Raw genomic sequence first — 12,500 nt, 5'->3', positions numbered from 1 at the left:
TCACCATTTGATGCGGATACGGGTCAGTAATAAGCCCGCCAAAGTACTTATTTATTTTCTGTACATGATGTTTAAATAACGGGAAAACAGAACGAGGGCGGCCGAAAAAGACTTGGTATGATCAGATCAAACAGAACCTAAAATCTGGTGGTGTCAAAAGTCTGCGTAATCGGAAGGTATGAATGACTACATTAAGAGATGTGAAAGAGCCGAGGAGTGTATGTCAGGACAGAAGAGTGTGGTATTCTATCCTTTTTGCCTACCCCTGGAAACGACGTAATTGAAAAATCGAAATTGAAAATTTTTATTTTTTCCAAAATACATATTTAAATAATAATAAATAGTTTGTTAATATGGAATGCATTTCAGACATAAGGTTTCTACTTCTCTAATAAAGTAGATACTTGTTTTGTGAGAGGGAGTTCGTTTTACATTTTTTTTAAACATAAAAATATATTCTTTGGTATGGAGTCTAGGTAGAGGTGAGTCTTATATATTTTATTTATTTATTTCAGTTTTTAAGATTTTATATGGTAGTAGAAGTAGTAGTTAGTTTAAATAAATAAAGATATATATATATATATATATATATATATATTTATATATATATATATATATATATTATATATATATATATATATATATATATATATATATATATATATATATATATATATATATATATATATATATATATATATATTCATATTCTTATGTTTATATATGCACGTATAAATACGTATTTATCAAAACTATAGCTTTGCAATTTCGTATTTTCTTGCAAATTTGACAAACGGACGACAATTTCATGGCATAATTCAGTGAAATGTTTTTAAATATGTCGATTTCTTTCTGAAACATCCATCTCCAATTCCACCCCTATTTCAGGTGAATCACGTTCGGCGATTCCGCTGTGCAGTACTTAATTTTAATGCCAGCTGTGTTGCTCTACCCTTTTTGCGGTCTGTCAGCACCTTATTTATAGGCGATTAAGTGATTACACAAATAAAATATGAAACCTTTTCCCACTGTTTGGGGCCCATTAGGCGCGGACGGCGGCCCGAGGGCTGAAAGAGATATTATTTGTTCAAGTATTAAATTAAGGATCTGTGAAATTGTTGGTATTTGTTTTTTATGTTTCCTCGTTTTAGACTTTTGGAATGCCAAATTAAAATGTTATGATAATATTTTAATTATTATGAATCGTGGGATTTTTTAACAAAGTTTTTTTATGGGCTTCTTTGGTACCAATAATAACTTATTTTAAATAAAACAAAACAGTTTTGTTTTCAATTAATATCATGTCTTCTTGTTTGATTTATTATTTGTATTAAAAATATATATATATATATTTTAACATATCATCAATTACAAATTACAATAATGCGTCCTCACTGAGGTTTCCCGTGCCGAGGACACATTTTACAATTTTTTTAAAATAAAACTACGTGAAAGAAAATTGTTTATGACATGCAATCAAATACGAGATTGCTAAACGATGGAATCTTTAGCTAACAAGATTTCTTATTTTAACCTTATACACATGTTGCCGAAGAAGTAGCATGGGAAGATGTTTTTTATATAGACGCTTAATATAACCACCAAAATTTGTGGAGTGTGGTTGGCAATCATAGGTAAAATGCTGAATGTTATACGTGTAAACATTTATCACTTAACAAGGCTTACAGCCCATGACAGTTTGTAAGCATTACAAGATGCCCAGACTTCTTTATTTTTGTCCATCTATGTTGAGATATTAATGAAAATATTTGATTTACAGTCACTGGAAATGCCTTAATGTGATTTCCATCAATATTTCGAGGTCATACAGGAGAAAGTGACCAAGTGCATTTTTTTACAAAACCGTGATCATTGACTATTTGATATCTTACTAGCTTAATATTGCCCTGAAAACATCCCAATGGATTTTAAACTAAGTAAGTATAATATATTGACTTGGTAAAAATTACTAACTGCATGGATGTTTATTTTCTTGCCAAGCAAAAGTGATTTAAATGGCCCTCCTGAACATTTTACGTTTTGGTAGTTGGTCACTTTCTCCTGTACGACTACGATTTATTAGTATAAGAATTAAATCGTATTTCAGCACTGTATTTTATTGCAAAAACATATCTTGTGTCTATCTCTACATTTGTAGCATTAGTTCTCATCAAATTTATGTAATTATTCCAAAAAACAAAAATCAGCGAAGTATAAAAATATTATTTCGTTAATTGATTCGTCACTTTAAAGTACATAGAATTTACCCATTTTCAATTCAAGTTTTACTCGGTTAATACCACTATTTCATAGTGGAAATAACGGTATTTACCAAGTAAAACTTAAATTTAAAACCGAAGATATGATCGCCATATTAGGGCACCGTCAATTTTTCTAAATATAGTGATCATGACTAATTAGATGAGGGTTCTCAGTTGCGCTATTTACCAACGAAAGCTTCATTATTTATTTGACATGTTTATACTTTAAAAATATTTTATAAACTTTCCATTATTCCACGAAAAGATTAAGTTTTATTTCATTATAAAGATGTAAGGAACCTGCCCACACATCCGCACTAATAAAACAGGAATCGTAAAATGGCCGACCTATAATTTTCTAATTCCGAACCCTCACGAGATACGCAGGTCCGACAAAGAAGCACCGCTTGAACGTATCATTCATTATATTCGTCATAAATAAAATAACAAAGGAACTTTAGTTTCTGCTTTACCGCGCCCACTCGGCTTTGCAAAACCACTAAGCAAACAATGGAACAAGAGTGGCAGAAAGCGAAAGATTGCATTCTTTGTGTCCTTGTGCCACCCAAGCATTCAGTTCTTTTTTTTTACTAACTAACTAACTTACCATCAGCCGCTTCCCAGTAGACGTAGGTGAGATGGTTAGAGTGCCGTACCACTTTGATATGCAACACGAAACAATTCCAACAAAACTACAAATATTGTGGAACCCAATATTTTAATGACCTCAGTACATATGTAAAAAATACATAGAAGATATTAATATTATTTATAAAAATGTCTATTACACATGTTAATTGTTAAAAAAAAAGACACACAAAAAATAATACAAAAAAGGCTATTATGTCATTAATTAATTACAAGCAATTAACATACGCAAGAGTCCATGTAAGTCCATCTCCAAACACAAGAGCTTAGTCTCTTTTTGGAGAGGCTTAACGTAACACATATAAGACATGTTATGAGTAGAAATATATAGTTAATAAATTAAATTGTAATATTTTTTTGTAAATACGTACATTAATGAAATAATAAATAATTTGTAAACACGCTTCGTATTTTTCACATTCATGCATCTCTCCATACGTGTCCGCCAATTATTCTGACTCCTTATTTGTCCATTTTCTATTATTTAAAATTCTTAACCGTACCATGTTTTTTTCGGTCTCTCTGTACTTCAATTTTTACTACACTACTTCTCTTTCTACTCAACCACATTTACCTCACATATTTTTCCGTCATTTTTCTAACTCATTCTTTTCATATGTCCGAACCATTTCAACACACCTTTTTTTAAAATTTGATCGTAAATGCTTATCTCAGACTTTATTATTATTTTCTTAATTCACCATTCGAACAAATGTGGTTTTGTCGCACATTCGTCTGAGTGAATTCGCTTTTCGACCGCATTCAGTCTACCGTCGTTTGGCAACTTTGTTTCACTTCTTTGCATTAGAGTTGAAACTAGGATTCCGTTGACCACAACTTTTAATTTTACTTTAATATGAAAAATGTCGTGTGTTAATTTGACGATTTAATTTTCAGTACTTTTAAAGCAACGATACTACAATCTGACATATTCGTGCGTGAGAAAATGACGACAGGAAAATGATAAACCTTTGGCTATTTTAAGGAACTCGAACCGTCATAATTTGAAAATTCACAATAAATAAAGATTGAAATCTTACCAGGACAAGCCATTCGTTTCCCGGAATCATAAAAAAAGCTAAATAATATGGTTTTCTTTCTTTCACAAGGGGTGGTCTTATCGGCCTCGTCACGCAAATATTGCTGGGGGTTTATCTCGACTCGTGATGGAGTATAATCATGCTACCACGCGGATATTACCTCTGCCTAGTTACCATTTGAATACAAATCACGAGGAAATATTGAAATTTGAAGTCGTGCATTTTGAAACCGCATTTTGCAAGATTACAAAAACAATTACAAAAGAAAGGAGGAATAATCCTAGGAAATCATACAATAATTGAATGAAGACATTATTACAGACAACGGTTGTCTCTAAAGATTGAGATCTCAAATAATAAGGTATATCGATACTTCTATACAATATTAAATAAATATTAGAGTGGAAAAACACTTAGGTTTGTTTTATTTGGAAATTTTACAGAACAGTTACGCCAAGTCATTCACATATACGAATATTACAAAATAAGTACTTGTACTATTCCAATGATGAAATTCCACATGTGTTAACTTGTGAAAATACCTGGAAGAGAGATGGGAGGGAGGAAAAAGGGAAAAGGGAAAGATCAAAGCTCAAAGCAAAGACAAATTGTACGAAACGAGGGATGTACCACGTTATCAATGTCGACCTATATATAATATTATTCATCTTCTAACCCTTGTCCGCACCCAATGGCGTATAGGGCACTGCATCACATAAACGCAGTGTTATCGTGATCGTTAACACATGAAGGAAAGGTGATCAGCCCTCCGCTTCAGGTACCAGTCCGAAGAAATATTGAATACATATTAGAGTACAAAAATCACTTTTATTTATTTGACCCCTCCCATCGGAATTGAACCTAGGGCCCCTAGTACGGTAGCCAAGCGAGCTGAACATTACATTAAGGAGGCCGACTCTAATACTAGACTGTGATATTAGTGATCTCAAATAATACTCATATTTATTTTTACCCTTCTGGGAATAAAACCCGGGACCTCCAGTATGGCAACTGCAAACGCAGTAACAAACACACTATTACTTATAACCCTTATCCGTACCTAATGGTGCATAGGGCACTGCATTGAATTAACGCAGTGTTATCTTGATCATTACTTACATGAAGGCAAGGTGATCACTCTTGCGCTTCAGGAACCAGTCCAGGGTAATATTAAATAAATATTTACAGTGTAAAATCACTTATATTAATTTTCACCCACCCCTGGGAATCGAACCCAGGACCTCCAGCACGGTAGCTAAACACGCTGACCATTACACCACGGAGGCAGTCAATAATTGTACTATAGTGGCACCACACTATAGAGGCAGTTATTAAATATTTAGTAACAATTTAGCAGTTCTTCACATATGTATTTTTCTCTTACCGTGACATGAAGGACAGCAATGCCCAGGCAGCAGAGGGCGCGTGTTCTCGCAAGGGGTGTAGCAATGGGTCGTGGACTCGGTCACCACCCCTGCCTCGCACCGCAGCACCCTGCACGGGTCGCCAGGCTCGCTCCACTCCGTATTACTGCTGTGAAACACCCCCTTGTAGAGACACCCTGAAAACCGTCATCACAATTTAGTATTCAGCGTAATGTGAGACTGCAGAAGTGAAATTAGCGAAAGTAACTCCAGGACAGGGATGGCGAACCTGAGTGACAATTTTTTATTTTTTTTTCTTTGTTTTATTTATTTTTATTTTATTTCTTTAGTTAACTTATATTACATTTAATACAAAGAATTTTTTACACTTAATTTACATCATATTTATATTTACATCTCTCACAGGAAACAAAACTTTTATTTTTAAATTCTTTTCATTCTTCATACATTCAGGAATCTCATCATACGTTTTCAAACCCTTATACATCAAACAATTTTGCGACTCTTTTTTTTCAAAAATGACAGTTTTATTTTTATCCTTATTTCTAGTACTATCTTCATAAAAATTTTTGTTTAAAACTATTTTATTCTTAAAATATTTGAGTAATTTATAGTTTAAAAAAATTAAAGATAAATACATTTTATATTACTTTCTTTTTTATAAGTAACCAGTTGAGTTCTTCTCTGAATTTTCTTTTTTGAGAATTATTCAACTTGTACATTACAATTTTTTTATAAAATATTACCTTGACAGTGATAAAGCCAATTAAATAATTTCACATTTATGTTATGCGTACTGCCTAACATTAAGAGATAAAAAGAGAAGAGAGGAAGAAAAGAGAGGGAGAAAGAGAACATGTCGCGTACCACACGCCATAAAAAAAATGTATCAAATAATTGTGTAACTTATCGAAATATATCGAAAAAAAGTTAAGTACTTATTAATGCCAAAATTAAAGAAATAAATAAAATAGACTTAATAAAATATAACCCTTAAAACTTCATTAATTGTATAATGACTTTTTTTTCTCAATTCGCGTGCCATGCAAAATCGTCTCGCGTGCCACCTATGGCACGCGTGCCATAGGTTCACTATTCCTGCTCTAGGGGAATTAAAAATAAAATAAACCCTTTCACCTGCATTTATGCGGTCGTATTTCAAAAGAAAAGTATGATAAAATTTTATTTCATATACAGGGTGGAATAACAAAAGTTGCAGTCTTACATAATGGATAAAACAATATTAAAAAAAACATGTTGAAAGGTATAATGTACATTTGTGATTTTTGTTTGAAAAATGATATTGGCTATTCGGCCACTTCGGCTTCCATTGCAAAAGACAATTTTTTTATGAATATTAGAAGAGTCTAAAAATCATCGTGAATTCAAACCACTTGTGAAGACATATGCAAATATATTCCTCTGTGATAGAAACCAAGATGCTCAAATAGTGCATATGTTTTAGAAATAATATTCTAATGTGTACTAAATGCCTTTAAAGATTTTTTACATCCTTATTTATTTTATTAATACATTTGCTGTTACCGTTTCGCTATCCTAGGTTTTATCTGTATGAAATTTTACAAAATTACTTGAGAAAATACATGTTTTTGATATTTACCTTTACATTTAACACAGCAACCTTCTCTCGGCATCTGCATGTAACAGTTTTTAACGTCGGGACATTGTTCTTGTTGGCACTCCACAAAACCATTCTGGAACAAAAGATTTTTAAACATTTATTATCAAGCCAAAAATAAAGTATTTAAACATTTTACATAAATGTGTAAAAATATTATATGTAAGAGTATTGTTTTATGTTATATATTCATAAATCGATCATACTTTTACATGATTAGCGATGGAATAAACGAAACTAGTAAAATATTTTTTTAAACTAACACAGATTAAACCGGTCTAATGGAAAATAAGATAAAAGTATCTTTCTGAATAACATCTAGTTTTAGTTAAAACGCTGTTTTTTATAAACTTTTCAAAAAAAATTAGGCTTTACATACAATTACACAAACAGGGACTCGTCGCAAACGTATATAATACAACAAAATGGAAAATTTTACATTATTGAAATTAAATATCTTGGGATTTCATACCTATGGACACTTCCATGAAAGAAACATCTTTATTCATGAAATTAAATACAGAAGATAAATTATGATACTTTAATTTTAATTTTAAAAAATAAAGATTTTATGATAGCACGAAATATGTCAAAATAATGTTTTACATTCGAGTAACATAGTTTAAATATATTTTATGACAGTGGTCAATGCATTTTTAATATTTATTTGATAAAACCCTGGACTGGTACCTGAAACGAAAGGCTGGTTACCTTTCCTTCGTTTATTTAATGATCAAAATAACATTGTTTATAAAGAATGCAGTGCTCTATGAAATACTGGGAGCAGATAAGGGTAAGAAGAAGAAGAATTTATAGAACCTTGTTTTACTACGGGTATACAACCCCGAGTGCTCTAACCCTTACATTACATTATACATACAGTAATGTACTGTAAGCTTTAGTAATTTTGTATAGTAGTAATATCCTTCAGTCTGAGCTCCTTCCCTTATTCCATTTGTATCCTATTTGCAATATTTTATTCTACTCCTGGGCCCGTGAATCTGGATTTAACTGCACGTCCATTGATACAGATAACATGGATTAGATATTTAAAAAAATGTAGAATAAGCCATGTATGTAATGAAAAGGTAATTTGATATTGCTCTCAAATTTGATACATGAAAATAGTGAATAACTGCATGATTCATCTGTTGCGAGAAAAAAGGAAGATTAAGGTGATTTGTTGGTAATAGCTTATTGATATCCGTAATAAACGTGTGTAGACTTGAATTGGCCAGATACTCATTCAAGTTGATTTAAACGTCTCATTTATTAGAATAATTATCTCTGAAACACACCATTCAGAACGCGTTATCAAATGTTTACAGTAGCAGTGTTGCCATGTGATACTTTAATGGAGTTAATAAAATAATCATAATCATTCGCATAAATTAATGCTGGTGAAGAAATTATATGTAGGTGCGCGAGCTTTATCGCCGGGAAACCCTTATCAAAAAGCCGATTTAGTAGTTAATTTTAACGCTAATTATGTACGTGCAATCAATTACCAACATGGCATCAAGTCAAATTTTAATCGTTTTCATTATATTTATACGATACACATAGATGTATAAAGTTATTCTCCATATTTATTGTATTTGACCTGTGACCGGATTTCATCGTTAAAATTAATGAAAAAAAACTATAAAGCTGTTGTTTACCTACAAAAATTATTTATTTGGTTTAATTATATAAATATTTTATTATCATAAAAAATACAATATTAAATGAATATTGAAGTCGAAATGACATCTCTCAGGATATATGTGGAGGTCCTCACCAAAACGTTACATTTCCAATATTGCACAAAAAATCCTTTAAATGCAAATCTGTTCTGATTACTGTATTCTATGTGTAATCATAATTAAAGTTGAAACAAATCGTGACCAATCCTGTGTTAAATTGATATGAAATCATTAAATCGCACAAAAACGTATTAAAATGGAAATATAACGTTTTGGTGAGAACCTTCACATATCGCTCACTCCTTTCAACAACGTCATAAATCAAAAAACTTGATTTTTCAGCAGATCGTTTTTAAAGTTTAAGAATATAATCAAATGTATTAAAAATAAATATCAAGCCACTTATTAAACTTTTTACTGTGCAACCTAATTTTAGTGTAAAACATGAAGGTTTTTTTCTACATTAGAACAATATTAAGTATATTTAAAAAAATAATTAAACAATATTTTTTCTTTGAAATGCAAAAACAACAATTTCTGCCCTGTAGCGGGTAGATATTTTGTTAAAAATATGCGGCTTTCGCTGGGATATAGTATATTTTCAGGGCATTCCGAAAACATGCACAACTGAAAATTGATGATTTTTTATATATGACGTTGTTCAAAGGAGTGAGCGATATGTATCTATCTATTATGAATGTATATTAAAAGTTTAGTAGATTTATAAAATCAAACCGTTGTAAAAAAAGAAAATAATAATAAACCACCTACAAGCAGATAAGTAAATTATTGTTCCTTAAACGCCCTTCCGAGAAAACACATGTTGAGGTGAAAGAGCATCATGTCACGTGCACGTTAACCAACACCAGTATGGTGTTTATTTCCAATATAAATAAAAAAAATTAAAATAAAAAACGTCCCAGAACTCATATCATGTCAAGCTTTTTACCAAAATTATAAATACAAATATCATTAAAATGTTCATTACAATATCATATTTAATCATTTTCATTAGTTATATAAATATATATTGTAATACGTAAGCGCAACCATTGTTTTGTCTGATTGATTTTGAAAATAATAATAAAGAATCCATGTCAAAAGGTGCCGGAACGCCGTTCCACCGAGTTACATGAAAAAAAGCCCTGGTAATACATATTCCTTGATTCATATTATACTCGTATGTAATTAGACGAATATGCGGTAAAACGATATATTACAAATGATCGAATAGTGATAGGAGGAAAGAATGCAAAGCCGAGATAAGCATTATCGATAAAATAATGAAAGGTATATCGAGATGGTTTTCAAAGTTATCAAAATAAGACTGAAAATTATTAACGTTTGTAAGTTTATCAACTATTGATGAAAGTAGAGTCAATTTATCATTTTAATATGTATAAATAACGGATATTTATTTTTAATAAACTCGTAACTCTTGCACGACAGGACAGGTCAACAGCTAAAATTAAACCTATTTTAAATATTCTCAATTATTTCAACTTCAAGCAGAGCCAAGGTCAAGGTCTGCTTTAATGGACCGACAAGATATTGCTTAGTACGCAAATTGTTGTAATTAAGCTAATTTTCTTTGTCCTTGGAAATACGAAATTTTCAATATACTCTCATCTTATTTTGTGTAGCGAATTTCAAAGGCAAGTTGGAAAACGCTTTTCATTGCGACCTTTTTTACTTATATAAGGTTTTTTGCTACTTTGATCACTCGCAAAAATAATTACCAAAGTTAATTAATAATCAGAAAAATATTGTCATTTTTTGCGATGCTCATAGGAGTTTATACAAAAAAAAATTAAGAGTGCAATGTATGGGACCATATTTAATTGATTATTTTACGCTTAAAATGATGTTATTAAACCTTTTCGGTAATATTGATATATCAACGTAGATGAAGTTGAATATGGATGTCTAATATTTACAGGGCTTGTGACATGTCATAAACCGGTTTAAGTTATCACATGAAGATGACAAGGTGCTCGTCGAAACCGGTTAGAAAATGTCCCAAAAATAAAAGGGGTTGAAAATAAAGTTTGAGTTTTATTTTATAATGCATTCTACAACATCTCGAGTGTTTCTAAACACTTGTTCAGACATCTGGATTATCTCCAATTAAGAGTTTTTATTTGACTTATTTTTTTGACTTCTCAGCATAGATGAAGATGAAGTCTATTGAAGTCAAGCACTGTGTTTCGACTTTGATCTCCATATCAAGAAGTTTCAAGAATTTAAATAGTGTGGTTGTCAATCATGGATGGAATTGGTGAATGTTACATGAGTGTAAAGTGATCGCGTAAACCAGCCTATGGCGGTCGTAAGCCCTGTAAATGTCCAGACATCTATATTCTTCTTCATCTATGCTGAGATATCAAACATAGTGTATTCTAGTATTATTTCTAAAAAAAACTTTAGTAACGAACCAGTTTTTATATGTTTTTGAAATTTCATGTGAATTCTACCAACAAACATAGATTGTTAGATTATTTCAATAAAATTTGTTTACATACCATTACAGAAGGTTAGTAACCTTAAGGTTGGTATTTATATTTGTATATAGGCACATTAAAAAGCTCGATTTAATCAGTATCTGCCTGTCTGAAGAACAATATGCAATTTATTTATATTGTGTTCATTAAATGAAACATAAAATCTTAACAAAATTACCGCTTTTTCCAATACTGATTTGCGGTTTGTGTAATAAATATTTTACTGCGTATTAAGATGGGGTGTATTCAGCGCACGACCTCGCCTACAAGAGGATATTCAAAACAGCAACACTTCAAAGAAAAACAACGATCAACAAATTGATTCCTAATGAAACAATTTGCAAGGACGAGCTTATTCTAAGCTGTTAAAAAGGTTTTAAAATACTTGACCCCAACAAAAGTTGATTAAAAGCTAACCTTTTTCCATTTTCCTTTTTTAATGACCTTATTTGATATTTTAAAGATTTTTACATATTTTCGAAATAGTGAATCGATCATAAGTAATTTCAAATGTAAGTTAACTTTACGAAGCGTTTTCATAATATCATTCTAAGTAGGTACTAAGTTTTATTAAAGGATATACATGTATAGTGATTATCTATAATCACCGTTTAAATTAAACAGACCATGCTTTTCATTTTGATTCGATACTACCAAACTGTAAAAAGGTAGGATTCTCTTTTTTTATTAATTGGTAGACATTTAAAATTTAATATAAAAAGTATTAAAGGAAACAACGTATAGATATAGAGGTGGAAAAAAACAAGGAAATTGGATGCAAACAAAAAATATGAAAATAACTTAGAGAGCTACATTTAACTTTAAAGTAAGAATAAAATTACACTTAAGTGATTTATGATCTTCGCACAATACGAATAATGATTATCTTTCTCTTATTTTACAAATCTTGATGCAAAGCCTAAAATAGATTTGATCGTTGAATGCAAGAAATTCTTAGAAAATATTGGAATAGTCTACATCAATGATTTTAAAAATTTGATAAATATCCTTTGAAAAAGTTAGCCATGTCATTAGTATTTGATTTTTTATAACCTTCACATAATAGGTTTTTTGATGTTGACACAATTTATGTTTATTTTGTAATAAAAAAATTGTTTTGTATAAAAATATTCAGATGAGAATCTCAGGTACACAGATAAAAAAATCGCTTGGCTAAGAACATTGTTAAATTTAATAATAATAATAATAATAATAATAAAACCCCTATCCGCACCCCAATGGTGCATAGGGCACTGCGTCATATAAACGCAGTGTTATCTTGATCGTTTACACATGAAGGAAAGGTGATCAGCCCTCCGCTTCAGGTACCAGTCCAGGGTA

General features: G+C 30.8%; 1 protein-coding gene across 4 annotated transcripts in view; it reads right to left on the bottom strand.

Annotated features, from left to right (window-relative positions):
• The window catches only part of cv-2 (crosveinless 2-secreting protein), a 172,028-nt gene that overhangs the window by 29,040 nt on the left and 130,488 nt on the right, over positions 1–12,500 (bottom strand). For all 4 annotated transcript variants that reach the window (XM_088268864.1, XM_088268866.1, XM_088268865.1 and 1 more), the window contains exons 5-6: positions 6,956–7,049; positions 5,334–5,510 (exon numbers count right to left, since the gene is read on the bottom strand). In XM_088268864.1, the coding sequence (XP_088124990.1) occupies positions 5,334–5,510; positions 6,956–7,049 (271 nt within the window). The remainder of the gene's footprint in view (positions 1–5,333; positions 5,511–6,955; positions 7,050–12,500) is intronic.

This window comes from Brachycentrus maculatus, unplaced genomic scaffold (assembly GCF_059751285.1).
Source record: "Brachycentrus maculatus isolate JH-2025_06_01 unplaced genomic scaffold, ASM5975128v1 h1tg000334l, whole genome shotgun sequence".
Taxonomy (NCBI): domain Eukaryota; kingdom Metazoa; phylum Arthropoda; class Insecta; order Trichoptera; family Brachycentridae; genus Brachycentrus; species Brachycentrus maculatus.
This window is presented reverse-complemented; position numbering and strand designations above follow the sequence as displayed.